This window comes from Vipera ursinii, assembly GCF_947247035.1.
Source record: "Vipera ursinii genome assembly, chromosome: 1".
Lineage (NCBI taxonomy): Eukaryota > Metazoa > Chordata > Lepidosauria > Squamata > Viperidae > Vipera > Vipera ursinii.
In genome coordinates this window covers 135836259-135851095 of record NC_139512.1, presented here as the reverse complement: position 1 = coordinate 135851095, position 14837 = coordinate 135836259, and the positions used below count along the sequence as shown (strand labels likewise).

The 14837-nt window shown below is 38.6% G+C and overlaps 1 protein-coding gene across 1 annotated transcript in view; it reads left to right on the top strand.

The window, feature by feature from the left end:
- The window catches only part of TMEM163 (transmembrane protein 163), a gene marked incomplete at both ends in the record, with an annotated part of 102679 nt that extends 88485 nt beyond the window's left edge, over window positions 1-14194 (top strand). Inside the window, 3 exons of the mRNA XM_083369402.1 lie at window positions 4644-4755; window positions 13465-13606; window positions 14134-14194. Coding sequence (XP_083225528.1) covers window positions 4644-4755; window positions 13465-13606; window positions 14134-14194 — 315 coding nt within the window. The remainder of the gene's footprint in view (window positions 1-4643; window positions 4756-13464; window positions 13607-14133) is intronic.
- Window positions 14195-14837: the final 643 nt, after the last annotated feature.

Below are 14837 nucleotides of genomic sequence, written 5' to 3'. Positions count from 1 at the left end.
CTTGTGCTGAAAGCCAAAATTGTACATCCCTACCATATGGAGTCTTCCTTGCAATCAGCAATCTGTGAGAGTTTATGAAAAAAATAGAATGTAAAATCTACTTGTAAAACCATTTTTTTTCTTTCCATTTTTGCTCCTTTTTGGATTACTTGGTTTAGCAAGTCTACCAAACTACGAAATATCCACGAGTGCTGTCTAACCATTGTTAGAAACATATGCAGCCTTTTTTGAGGTTTACAATAAAAAGAAAATTAAATATAATAGAAATATTTACATACAGTATTTAAAAGAAACAAACAAAAAAACTTTCATCACTTAATTTAATGTTTCTATCTGGTAGAAATAAACTTGAAAGCCAACAGGAGACTATGAGTTCTAGTCCCACTTAAGGCATGAAAGGCGGCTGGGTGATTTTGGGCCTATCACTCATTCTCAACCCAACTCACCTCACAGGGTTATTGCTATGGGGAAAATAGGAGGAGGAAGGAGGAATAGGTGTATTTGCTGCCTTGAGTTATTTATAAAAATACAGGTAGTCTTTGACATATGACTGTAACGGAGCCGGCTCATTAAGTCACATTATGCAACAGTCATTACATGAAGCAGCTCAGCTAACCTGCCATCCCAGTAAGTGGCACATGGGGTACCTCAGGAGTAGGGGGAAGCCCTTGGAAGCCTAGTACTGGCCCAGGCCCAGGCCCACCTGCCCTGACCCTCCCAAGGTCTCCCCCATTCCTGAGATTGCCCCGGGCTCCATTTCCCACGCCTTGAGTCCCAACAGGCCTTTCTTCACTCCCAGTGAATCCTACCAGGCCTCAGGTCTTATTCCCACCCCTACCTGGGCCAAACGCCCTCCTCCTCACTTACCTTTTGAAGAGCTCCAAGGCTTCCCAGAGGGCTGGAATGGATTACTTCATCCGGTGGCTACATGGCATCATTCTGGAAGCAGCCACCATGTTTCCAACAGCTGAATTGCATTTTGGTATAGTCGCCGCTTGCAGAATCGTGCCATGCAGCCATGTAATAAAGCAATCCATTTTGCTGCTTTAACCTGATTTGCACAGTTAATTTCTGCAGCATTCAGAAGCTTCTTCAGCTTGTTAAGGCAGCAAAATGAAGCAGTTTGGCGGCTGCCATTTTGTCCCTGTCCACATGGGTGTGTGGGTTCTGGAGGGCTGGGATGGGGAGAGAGAGGCGTGTGTGTGTGTGTGTGTGTGTGTGTGTGTGTGTGTGTGTGTGTGAAACCCTGTGATCAGTCATAAAGGTGCTACAGCCATCATAATTTTGAAACAGGGTCATATATAATTTTGGACATCTATTGTAACTTTGAATGTTTGTTAAGTGATCTGTTGTATCTCAGGGACCAAGTGTAATAAAGGTGGGATATAAATAAATAAATCAGTCAATAAATATTAAGCTAACCTAATTTCCAAGGCAAGCTCGGAAGCTTTAAATCTGAATCTTCAGGTGCTCCAGAAACTTTGAGTTTAGCCTAAGACTTAGCATAGGTCTTCCCTCCCTCGTGGTCATTAAATGGTTGTTAAACAAAACTGGCTTCCCTAATTGACTTTGCTTGTGGAAAGCCAACTGGGAAGGTTGCAAATAGTGATCACATGACCAGAAGGTGGTATAATGGTTGCAACTTCACTTTTTCCGAGACCATTGTATCTTCAAACTGTCATTAAACAAAACAATCATAAGTAGAGGACTACCTTTATATTGATTTGATGGTGTAGGATATTCAAAGTAAATGCACTGATGCAGATTAACAGTACGGCTAAGAAAGGGATATTTATCTGCAGGTATTTAAAGTAATATACTGCATAATGCACACATGCGCACATATTACATTTATATATTATATAAATATAAAAGTTTAATAAAATTATTTTAAATAAAAATGATTTTTCTCATTATGGTAGTGTTTAAATGTTAATCCTCTGGCTGTAATTCAGTATACTGCTGTTCTAATTAAAATAGTCTAGTGAAGCAATGAACAATATGAGTCGATGGATTTGTTTGCCTTGTTTAATGATTTTCAGAAGCAATATAAGAAGAAGATATGTGGCACCAGAGAGGAAAGGTCCCGGGGGATGTGGCAGCAGATGGCTAGGCTTATTTTATTCATTTACCACTGTACTAAAATATGTCTCATCATTTTTGGAAGGTGAATTAATTTGGAACGGTAATAATTTTCTCCTGCGGCTCTTGTGCCATTTCCAGAGATTGTGGACAGATCATTCTTTATCCTGTTGTTATTATACAGGTAGCCCTTGACTTACAACAGTTCATTTAGCGACCATTAAAAGTTTCAACTGAACTGGAAAAAGTGACTTAGGACCGTTTTTCCACACTTGCAACCACTGCAGCTTCCCCGTGGTCACGCGATCAAAATTCAGTTGCTTGGCAACTGATTCATATTTACGACCGTCGCAGTGTCATGGGGTCCCGTGGTTTCCTTTTGTGACCTTATGACAAGCAAAGGCAACGGGGAAGCCAGATTCACTTAACAACTGCAGCGATCCACTTAACCACTGGGGCGTGAAATGTCGTGAAATGGGGCAAAGTTCACTTAACAAGTGTCTCGCTTAGCAACAGAAATTTTGGGCTCAGTTGTAGCCATAAGTTGCCTGTATTCTCATCTCTGCATTCGACCCTTGGGCTGTTATTAAATTTTTGCCTTTAAACTCCCCTGAACTTCATGAACCTACTCCTACTTAGTCACAGTCTGTTCATTTTCCAAAGTGGAATAGAAAGAGGACCGATTTAATTTTGGTGTGTGTGAAATACCTGTGATATCTTGGTTTGCAGAGAGAGTTAGGAAAAGCAAGCAGGTGTTGCAGTCAGCAGCTCTGACGCTGAAGTGTTAATAATAGCTGACTGAGCACATTCTGGTTTGTTTGCTAGACAGCCTTTGTGCCTGAAACCTGAATTCTCTTGCTTGTTTGCGTTCTTTTTTTTCTTCTTTGTTCATGAAGCTGCAAATTGATAATCATATTTGGATCACCATATTTGAAGGGGTCAGGTGTGTCAGTATTTTTAACGCAATTGACGGAAATATCAGAGTACCTTTGCATTAGACAGAATTAGTAGGAAAGGATAAATTTAGACAGCTGTTGGGTGTGTGAGATCTGGCACAAAATGCTTCTCTCTGCATTCTCCGTAGCCTTCTGTTCCAAACTGGCTAAAGCCCTGACATCTTGTTGTCTGGCTGGCGGAAAGAAAGTGATAGGAACCAATTGTTTCTTCCCATTTTTTTGAGGCTTGGATCTGATGCTCTCCACAGCTTCCAAGACCTCAGATTCGTTTTGCTGTAGCTGCTGGCTCTGAATATGAATTATTTCTGTAGAGAGGAGGAGACAAAGATCAATTTTCTTGTTTCCTCCAGGGACACAAGAGAGGTACTCTTGTTAAAATATTCATCTGAAAGACCATCTCTTTCCTCCCCCGCCCCCATGCCTGAGGCCAAGTCTTTAGCTAGCTAGCTTGGTTATGGATGGCACCACCTAGAAAGGCAGTAAAAAATGGGGCATCTTGCTTTCCAGGGAGATTAGATGTTTCCTAATCTCCCTGGAAACTGCTAAAAATTATAGGACCGTGCTACTTAATGCTAATTGTTTATCTTAAAAGTTATTTCTAGATTATTAATCTTTATTCTTTTTAGAAGTTTACCAAAAATAAGCAAAACACAAGGTTAGCTCATAGAAAAGAATCATAGAGTACTAAATAGTCATTAATAAAGAATGCTAGCCCCAAATTTAAAAGTAAACAAGATTAAAAAGCAAAAATGCCTATAAAGGCAGTAGCAAAATGTACTGTAATCAATTACAAAACTAATAGTTTAAGATAGGCCTTAATGCTACTGTTTTACAAAAATTCTTATAATGCTATATTATCATCAAAAACAAAAATTTAGAAGTCACCTAATAATACTTCTGAATCGTAAAATATCATAAAATAAGATATTACTTCATAATTTGATTAATTGGAAATATTGCCTTTTTCAGAAGGATAAATTACCCATTTTTTTTAAAAAAAACCCAGTGTTTGGAATAACATGTTTTTTCCAATTTCACATTGTAATCCTTTTTGCCACCTACCATGCCCACTACAACCTTTATCAATGCCTCTTTGGAGAGGACATAATTTTGGCCCCAGTGCTGGGCTGTTATTACTTTCAAAACACCAGGGTCTATTGAGCAATACCAGAAATGCTTATCTGGTTCAACTATCAAAGAGAAGGCCTCACTCTATGGAATAAGCAGCTTCTGGAGATACAGATTCATTCATTCAGTTTATAAAGCTGCCTACTTAACAAGTGACTCTGGGTGTAAATGGGATTTTTCTGCTGGGATTTTGTGAAGAAGCCAAAATGGTTTTTCCCCCTATACATTTGGGCTTTAGATTATTAGACAAACTACTGTATTTTAAGGATACCTAGGGCAGTTGCTGATAATTGTTTTTACGGTAATTGTTTTCCATTTTTATTTTGTCTTTGTATCCTACCCAGGTTTGTCAGAATGTTATAAAATCAATCAGTTAACTTTGACTAGCGAACTTTGATTCAGAACTATTCCATCTTTATGTTTATTATTTGAATTGCATGGCAAAATGGCATAGAACGTTTTCCTTTTCTTTTTCAGGATGACTTTCTATACAGCGTTTCAATTTTAAGTGGAATCCTTTGTACCTCTTTAGCAGTGATCAAATTTATGTTGGGGAAGGTGCTTACAAGCAGAGCATTGTTAACAGATGGTAAGTTAGCAAACAGGCATCTCTTTCGTGATATTATTACATCGAAGGCTAATGAAGTAAAGGTAAGTAAAGGTTATGTGTGGTTGGATTGCATTACAGAGAGGAGACTTGGTTAATGTATGTATAACAGATTTGGTTAACTTTTTTGAGTTCACTGAGCCTTTTGTTCTCTGATCTGTCCCAAAAATTAATAAATTCAGAAGCAAACATCATGCAGAGAAGTAGTCCAGGGATTACCTGATTCTGTTGTTTGTTGCTCTGAAATTATGATCATGATTAAAGCCACTAACAATTTGTCTAAATAAATAAATACAGGGAAAAATAAACTTTGAAGCCAAATAGCCAGATAAAATGTTTACAGTCAAATGAAAACAATGTATCAAAATTTACTGTAGGAATCTAAATGACTTTTCACACATAACATTTGACAGAATGTAGACTTTTTTAAAAAAAATCTAAACATCCACATGTTATTAGATTCAATAATAATTCTCCACCTGCATTTTGCCTCGAATTGCTGTTTGTCTTTTGCTTCTTGTTGTTTTCCAGACTTCAGGAATACTGTAGATTGTATTGCTTTAAATCATTTTAATGTGTGCAGTGATGGGATGTAAGAAATCTGTGGTTTACTTACACACACACGCGCACACGCGTGCGCACACACACACACACACACACACACACACACAAACACATCTTTAGCCAGTAGCTAAGTTAAGCTTCACTTTTAAAATTAAAATGCTTTTAAAACAGGACTTAAATCAAAAAGTCTTAGCACAAAGAACTTAGCACAAAGAACTGGGTTCTTTACCTTCAAATTATAATTATATTTATGATTTGGAACTGAATTAACTTTAGGTAAGATAGGTGGCCTATAACATTTATAAATAAATGAATAAAATTAGTAACAGCAACACTAGAGCATTCCTTCAAAAATAATATTGCATCTATGATTTTATAAAGATCATGGAATTTTCTCCACATTGCCAACATCATTTATTGTGTTTCCCAGCAACAATGACTAATAGTTCTCACTGGGAATTTTAATTCTGTGGCATTATTTTTTTGCTATGCAAAATTTTGAAAGAAGCATCAACTGATTTATCTGTTGTGAAAAATAAAAAGATGTGTTTTCTCTGCGTGACAGATTGAGTTAGAATCCTATGACTAATCTGAGAGAAACGACCTTTGAACTCAGTAAGATTTATTTATGTCTGAGGTTAACAGGGATAATTTCACTCTTGCAATAGTGGCACGTATCTGTAGCTCAGGTGTAGGATGAGGGTAAAGGTTCATTCTCCGAGCTTGTGGGTTGGTTTCCAAATGTTTCATTACCAGGCTAGGTAACTTCTTCAGTGGAGTTTAGGGGATGTCAGTGTCAGTGTTCTTCTGTTTATAAGGGCTTCAGGTGTGGGTGTGTCAAGTGAGGGTCTTGTGAAGGATCTTGTGATGGGTCAGGTGTTCACTCTTACTTTACTGTAACTCTCAGGCATGTACAAAGCAAGTCCATATTGTAGTTTTTTTTATTTTTTTTACAATGTATGGTCTTTAACCAGATTCTAGCTTAACTGAATGCGTAAAGAGAATTTCCCCAAAATATGGGCAAGAATAATCATATTCATGAAAGGTCCAGTATACATCCTACGATGAATGAAATGAACGAATGAAAATGAAAAAATCCTTCAGGAGCCAAGGCATAGGAAAGGTAATCCATGAAACAAGCTGTAATCTGATAACAAATCTTACACACCACAAGCAAGTTGTTTAGAAATAAATTTCAAAATAGTTTAATTTGGTTAGCGCAGCCATTATGTCACAGGGCTGTTGGATCAATTACATTTTTAGGTTACTAATCCTGATGTATAGAGATTCAGATATTTACTGATATTTGGGCAGATAGCAGTGTGAAGCTTTAAGTTCCTCATACATGCCAAGTTGAGCATCAATATTTAATCCCTGTTGTTGGACCACAGACCCTGAAAAATGGGCATCTTCACTGAGATTCTTGGGATCCTAGAGTATGCACAAAGTATGAACAGTAAGCAGGGTGAACTAGAAATTCAGGTAAATGAGGGCAGATATGATATTGTTGCCATTATAGAAACATGATGGGATGAAACCCACAAATGGAACACACAGCTAGAGATATTTAAATTATTTAAAAGAAACAGACCAAATAAAAGAGGAGGTGGAGTTGTTCTATACATAAGAAATAACTACATCTCTACAGAAATAGAGCACAATAATGATGAAAACTATCTTGAATGCATTTAGGTGAATATAAAAAGGGGGGAAATGACATTGCCATAGGTGTATGCTATAGGCCAACCAACCAAACAGAGGAAATAGGTGAACTTTTTGCTAGTCAGCTAACTAAGGTATGTAGGAAGCACATCACAATAGTAATAGGGGACTTTAATTACCCTGACATCAACTAGGAGACAAACTCTGCACCAAGTAGAAGATCAAAAGGATTCCTGACAAACCTAGCAGACAATGTTGTCTCCCAAAAAGTAGAAAAGGGAACTAAGGGATTAGCCATATTGGATCTAATCCTCACTAACAGAGATGAAATGATAGAAGGTATTGAACCACAGGAACCTTGGAGGGAAGTGATCATGCAGTATTGAAATTCAACATTCTGGAAGCACAAGCAATAGAACACAGCCAAACTAGAGTCTTGGACTTTAAAAGAGCTAATTTCAATAAACTTAGAGAGACCATGGGAAGAATTCCATGGATGAGAATCCTCAAGGGGAAAACAACTCAAGAAGCTTGGGAAATTTTGAAAAGTGAGATAATAAAAGCCCAGTCTAGCACAATACCAACAAAGAAGAAAAATAACAGCTCTCAAAAGAAACCAGCATGGCTGCATAAAGAACTCTCTGATAAATTGAAAGATAAAAAGGACAAGTATAAAAAGTGGAAAGCGGGACACATAACTAAGGCAGAATATCAGCAAATAGCCCATGCCTGCAAAGATGAAGTGAGTAAAGCTAAGGCTCAAAATGAACTAAGGCCTGCAACCAAAGTAAAAAATAACAAAAAAACCCTTCTTTCAACATGTAAAAAACAAGAAAAAAGTTAAGGAAATGATTGGTCCATTAGTGCGGGAAAGTGGCAAGAAGGTGACAAGCAACAGGGAGAAAGTAGAACTATTTAACTCATTTTTTGCATTTGTCTTTAGACAAAGGGAAAAAAACAGTCCAACTTATCAAAAACAGTACCATAAAAAACAGATTAGAAACACAAGTTAAGATAAGCAAGAAAATGGTAAGTGAGCACCTGTCCAGCCTAGACGAGTTCAAATTACCAGGACCAGATGGATTACACTCCAAGGTTCTCGAGGAACTGGAAGATGTGATCTCAGAACCACTGAATTATATTTTCCAAAGATCCTGGAGCACTGGGGAACTACCAGAGGACTGGAAAAGAGCTGATGTAGTTCCCATCTTCAAAAAAGGGAAAACAATAGATCTAGGAAACTTCAGACCTATTAGCCTTACCTCAATACCTGGGAAGATTCTGGAAAAGATAACCAAACAACGAATCAGTGAACACCTACAAACAAAGTCATTACTAAAAGCCAACATGGGCTTGTCTAAAACAGATCATGCCAGACAAATCTTATTGCATTCTTTGACCAAGTGACAAAATTAGTGGACCAGAGGAATGCTGTGGATATAATTTACTTAGACTTCAGTAAGGCATTTGATAAAGTAGATCACAACCTACTACTTGATAAGATAGAAAAATGTGGGTTAGACATCACCACCACCAGATGGATTCGTAGCTAGCTGACCGGCCGTACTCAGCATGCAGTCCTCAATGGAACTGCATCTACATGGAAGGAAGTGTGTAGTGGGGTGCCCCAGGGCTCTGTTCTGGGCCCAGTGCTCTTCAACATCTTCATCAACGATTTGGACGAGGGGATAGATGGGGAACTCATCAAATTTGCAGATGACACCAAGCTGGCAGGAATAGCCAACACTCCAGAAGATAGGGTTAAGATACAGGATGATCTGGACAGACTTGAACACTGGGCGATATCTAACAAAATGAAATTCAATGGTGAAAAAAGTAAGATTCTACCTTTAGGCAAGAAAAATCAATTGTACAGGTATAGTATAGGGGGTACCTTGCTCAATAGTAGCAACTGTGAGAGGGATCCCGTAATCCTAGTGGACAATCACTTCAATATGAGCCAGCAGTGTGCTGCAGCTGCCAAAAAAGCCAACACAGTGTTAGGCTGCATTAACAGAGGGATAGAATCAAGATCATGTGAAGTGTTAATGCCACTTTACAATGTCTTGGTAAGGCCACACTTGGAATACTGCATCCAGTTTTGGTCACCACGATGTGAAAAAGTTGTTGAGACTCTAGGAAGAGTATAGAGAAGAGCAACAAAGATGATTAGGAGACTTGGGGCTAAAACATATAAGGAACAGTTGCTGGAATTGGGTATGTCTAATGAAGAGAAGGGTGAGGGGTGACATGATAGCAGTGTTTCAATATCTCAGGGGCTGCCACAAAGAAGGACAAGAAGCAACGGATGGAAACTAGTCAAGGAGAGAAGCAACCTAGAATTAAGGAGAAACTTCCTGACAGAGCAATTAATCAGTGGAACAACCTGCCTCCAGAAGCTGTGAATGCTCCAACACTGGAAGTTTTTAAGAAGAGACTGGACAGCCATTTGTCTGAAATGCTATAGGGTTTCCTGCCTGAGCAAGGGGTTGGACTAGATGACCTCCAAGGTCCCTTCCAACTTTATTATAAAAAAAGAAGGGAGACTCCTTTCCAATCTGATTCAATCTCCCTTCCTTCCTTCCCCTTCACTTGGGTATGAAAAAATCTGTGACACCTTGACCAACTCTATAATCCTTATTCCTTTCATTATTTATTTAATTAATAAATTTACATGTTGCCCATTTCACTATCCAAAACCTCTCCAGAGAGCTTCTTTTCCTTGGAGGAAATACTGTTGCAACTGTATATGACAGTTGCCCAACTGGATAATTTTGGAGTATTTGTAACCCATCTCCTTCTCCATAACCTTTGATGACCTTATGTTAGGACACCTCAATGGGAACTTTATGTAAACCTGGAGCAGTGTTTCCTATTTGCAAGTCCAGGCAAGAACGGCCAACAGTTCCTAAAAGGACTTAGCAAGTCCCAGGATTCCGGTGTTCCGCTGTAAATCTGGTCTAACCCTGTCAAATCCGTGAAGCTTCTGCTGCTAATGAATTTGAGACATGAATTCAAGTCTTTTCTGACACCTTTAGGGAAGTAAGATCTATTCAATTGATACATTTTTCCCCCTATTATTCTGGCTCCCTGATGGTTCCCAGCATATTATACAAGAAGAGCATGTCTTCTTACTTAATTAAATGTATAAATCTTATCCCCACTCTACCACTCATCTGGGGCAAAATATAATGAAATATAAATTAAGGCTGATCAGAAAACAAAATAATGGTTGAGAATTAGCGTTAGAATTTAGAGAGTCATGCCACATCGTAAAATTAAAACTCCAACTGTGTAGAATAGTATTTATGGCATGTTAAAAGCTGATCAGTGAAGGAGCTCGTCTTCTTTTGAGACTGTTCTAGAGTCATGGTATTGCTATTAAAAACACCCTGTCTGAATATTTTCCAAACTGGACTTTGCATTTGAGAGACAATGCCAGAGGCCCTGATGCTTTTAAATAAATTTTGGACAGGTTGACTAGGAGGTCTTGGCTTTTCAAATATCTCAACCCCAGGCTATTTAGACTTATTATCAGCATTCTGATTTCATAAACAAAGGTAGTTTACAACAGAGTCCCTCTTTGAGGGACATAGTGGTACACCAGGGGTCTTCAAACTTGGCCCTTTTATGACTTGTGGACTTCAACTCCCAGAATTCCTCAGCCAGGCACGCTGGCTGAGGAATTCTGGGAGTTGAAGCCCACAAGTCATAAAAGGGCCAAGTTTGAAGACCCCTGTGGTACACAAATGTAAAATAAATAAAAATCATCATAGACAGAAATAGAGAAGTAAATAGATTAAAAGAGTGATTCAACCCACGAAGTTCTTGCAATAAATGTGGATTTATTCCAATTAACCCTGCGAGAGCTTTCAGCAGCCTTTGATTATCACTCAATTAACAAAATTTAGGAGTGGAAGGTGATGGTTAGAGACAGAGTTGAAATTTAGAGAATCTGTGGTAGGTATGGCACAAAAAGCCTGTTTCTGAAATGGATGCCATTTGGACATAGGCAGCAGCAAACATTCATTTATCTGATTTAAACTGATTCTCCCAAGTGCTGTAGAACCATAGACATTACTGCAAAATATATAATATTAGAAAATGCTTTTCTGACGTGATTTTTTTTAATTTAATTTAATTTGCCTATTGACAAAACCTACGGATCTGGTTAATAAGAGTTGCCTTATAACATATAGAAGAATAGAAGTGGGACAAATATTTTATTGTTTTTAAGCATAGTTCTACATGGAATAACATAATTTAGTACCTAGAAATAAACCCTTTTGACGTGCGTGTTAGACCCTTTACTAATATTGTAGCATCTCCCCATTTTCTTAGAGGAAACAGACTCGTGGTTTTTGCAAATAGCTGAGAACGTTCCTTTTCTTCCTTTAATTATAGGCTTGTGATAATTGCACCGCTGCTATTTTCCCCATTAACAAAATTAAGGAGTGAACTGTGTAATTTGTCTGCTTGTCTATGTGTTTAACCTATTTTAGTTAAATATAGCTAAGCCCAGATTTCTCTACTTTTGCATCATTGGATTGAGTAGAACAGAATCTCTGGAAAATGAAGATCTCACTCACAAAACATTAAAAACAGGATAATCTTTGGGTACAAAATTCTTCATTTAAGTTTAAAGTCTCCTTCAAATCAAGCTCAGTTCCTGGGGATTACACAGACATGTTGAAAAAGTGGCTTTCAATTCATTGATTACTGTGATGGCCTCAATTTTTTGTGTTGTTTGTAAATAGGTGGCATGTGTATAATTTTGAGGTGGTGTTGGGGGCGGTCTCAGAAAGTAGCATATAAAGTCCCCATGTATGCACTCCCAGTCTATTAGTTCCAGTTAGGTTTTACGGTAATTCTGTCTTCATAGAACAGAATTGTCATTTTCGGTTGTTTCTGGAGAAATGCATTTAAAAGGTCCAGGAAGCCTTCTAAAATTCCACCATGCTATTTTTTTTTAAAATTCCATTTATATCCTGCCCTTCTCCGAAGACTCAGGGTGGCTTACAAGCTTAGCAGTAGCCTTCATTCTATGTATATGCCTGCTTATTAGGGCTTTCACACACACACACACACCCAAGCGGCATTATTACAAAGTCAGCTTATTGGCCCCAACAATCTGGGTCCTCATTTTACCTACCTGGGAAGGATGGAAGGCTGAGTCAACCTTGAGCCTGGTGGGACGCGAACCTGCACTAATTGCAGGCAGCTGGTGTTACTTAAGGAGGCATTAGCCCACTGCTCCACCAAGGCTCTTTTACCTATTCAGTAAGCCTAATTAACAAATGGGGAATATTGATGAGATAAACAAGCTCTTTGGGCTTGTTGCTGCAGAAGAGCATCTCTGAATATGTTAACAACAAAGCTGGGGCCAATAGAGGGGATGTTGTTGATTTTAGAGGATTTTCATTGCAATCACTTGCCTTAAAACAAAGGGTAAGAGTGAGGGCCAAAAGTTTGTTTGTGTGTGTGTGTGTGTGTGTGTGTGTGTGTGTGTGTGTGTGAGAGAGAGAGAGAGAGAGAGAGAGAGAGAGAGAGAGAGAGAGAGAGAGAGAGAGAGAGAATGAGAATGTCATTGTGGGGAGAAACCTGGGAGTTTCAAATGAATTAACCATGCAAATAACAGAGTCACTTAGGAAGTGAGATGGGTGATGTTTAAATTGAATAAATATGTTAATGAACATCAGATTGTGGCTAATCTGGGTTTATGGATGTGGGGAGAGATGTGATCAGGCTGACATCTTATGGCCAGAAGTTGAAGAACAGAGCTGAAATATGACCCCCATCTACAGCCAGCATGAATGTGCTGTTTGTTTATTTTACAAAACTGAATAGACTTTCCTTGGCAGCAAGCTTCATTTTCCTCCTCTGCCATATTTGCATAGCTGTCATGTTGTCCCTGAAGGATTGGATCTACTGCAGAGTTAGTGAAGTTATGTTTCCAGCTTCTAGAAAGCAGATGGTCGCTGTTCATTCAAATGCAGTCCACAGAATTTGACACTACCCTGCCTTAAAGGCCCAGAACACACCTCTAGTGCTGATGGAATAAATGGTTTTGTCTCATTTTGGGGTGCAACTGGTAAAATATAGCTGGCTATTTGAAAACAAGTCTTCCAGTTCCATAGTCTTGCATGGGTGACCATATTAAGGCAGCAGTTGCAAGGGGTGAGGGCAATTAAAGGGTTAATAGGAATTTCATTGTATGAATTGGGACAACAAAGATTTATGTTATGGTGGATTAGGTTTCTGAGCTGTAAAGAACACTCACTGAAGTGGGCTTTGGTTAGTCTTAGGTACATTTTAAAGCTTTGGGGAGTCGTAATTCCACTAGCAGGCACCGGGATCCTGAGCTCAGGCATAACGACGTGTAAATCTTGCGTCCGTTGACATTGGCTATTTCTTGAATTCCCTGTTCTTGCTAGGAGGGCCTAATCTTAATTTATTTCATTGCAGGTTTCAACTCTCTGGTAGGAGGCATTATGGGCTTTTCCATCCTCCTGAGTGCAGAGGTTTTTAAGCACAATGCTTCTGTCTGGTACCTGGATGGAAGTATAGGGGTTCTGATTGGACTTACAATATTTGCCTATGGTGCCAAGTAAGTGAAACCTTTTTCAAAAACAAATTATTTTACATTTGCATTTGAATGTTGCTCCATGATTGTGGCAGGAAGGAGTCTATCCCGTGTACCGTTTATTCAGTGTTGCACGTGTATTTTTAATTACAGTGACTTTACTATCTTCATACTAAAAAGCTATATTGATTGAAATGTCCTATTACCAATAAAAAAGAATATTTGTAGCTCAGGGTCGAACTGGGGATCCTCTGAGCTGGCTGGTTTTCTTGCAGACGTTTCATTACCCAGCAAGGTAACATCATCATAGATGATGTTGCAAGTTGGATAAGGGGTAATGACATTAATGTAACATCACTGATGATGTTACCTAGCTGGATAATGAAATGTCTGCATGAAAACAAAACAGCTCAGAGGACCTCTTATTTATTTTCTGTTTTGGGGTAGACAAGTACCGATTAGGAAAATGCTTTAAAACATGCAGATATTTATGGCTGGATCTTTGCAGTGTATAACTGTTGCCCTCGATCTGGGTTTGTTTTCCTTTTCAGGCTCCTTGTGGATATAGTTCCCCGTGTACGACAAACACGTCATTATGAAATGTTTGAATGAAGGCAACTCAGCTATTGGACTAAATACATTTTGCAGGATTTGAAAACATCCTACATCCTGGCAAGTGGGGCCGATCCTACTTGCAAGATTGAATTTTGTTTTTCATATTATTTTTGCATCATCATTCAAGGGGAAATCAATCTGTACAAATAGGCAAATACGTGCACTGCTTAGATCTCTGCAATCGCATTTGGCATATGTTCCCCAAATTCAGCAAGCTGCAATAGAAATGAGTAAGACTTCTAATCCTTTTTGCTACATGTTTAAGTGATCAGCCCGCTCAAGTCACTTAACAGCTGCCCATTTAAAGGGGCCAAATTAAGAAGAGTCCCCCGTCTGACTGTGGCTGTTTAGAGACAAATAGATACAGTGGAGTTTGAGTTTCTCCAGGAAAAGAGACTAATCTGTCAAAGAACTTTTAGTTCTGTTACACCTAAAATTCACAGTGGATGAAGGACAGCACCTCATTAATGTGTCTCGTCAAGTCAAGGGTGTTTACACATGATTGCTAACAGATCAGACTTGCTATTTTTATTGATTCAGTATTAAAAATATTAAGTATTTTCTTCCTGCAAGATGCCAGTTTCAATAAAAAGTGCAATCCACCCCCTCTCAGCTGCTCAATCTCCCAAATTTTAGGACA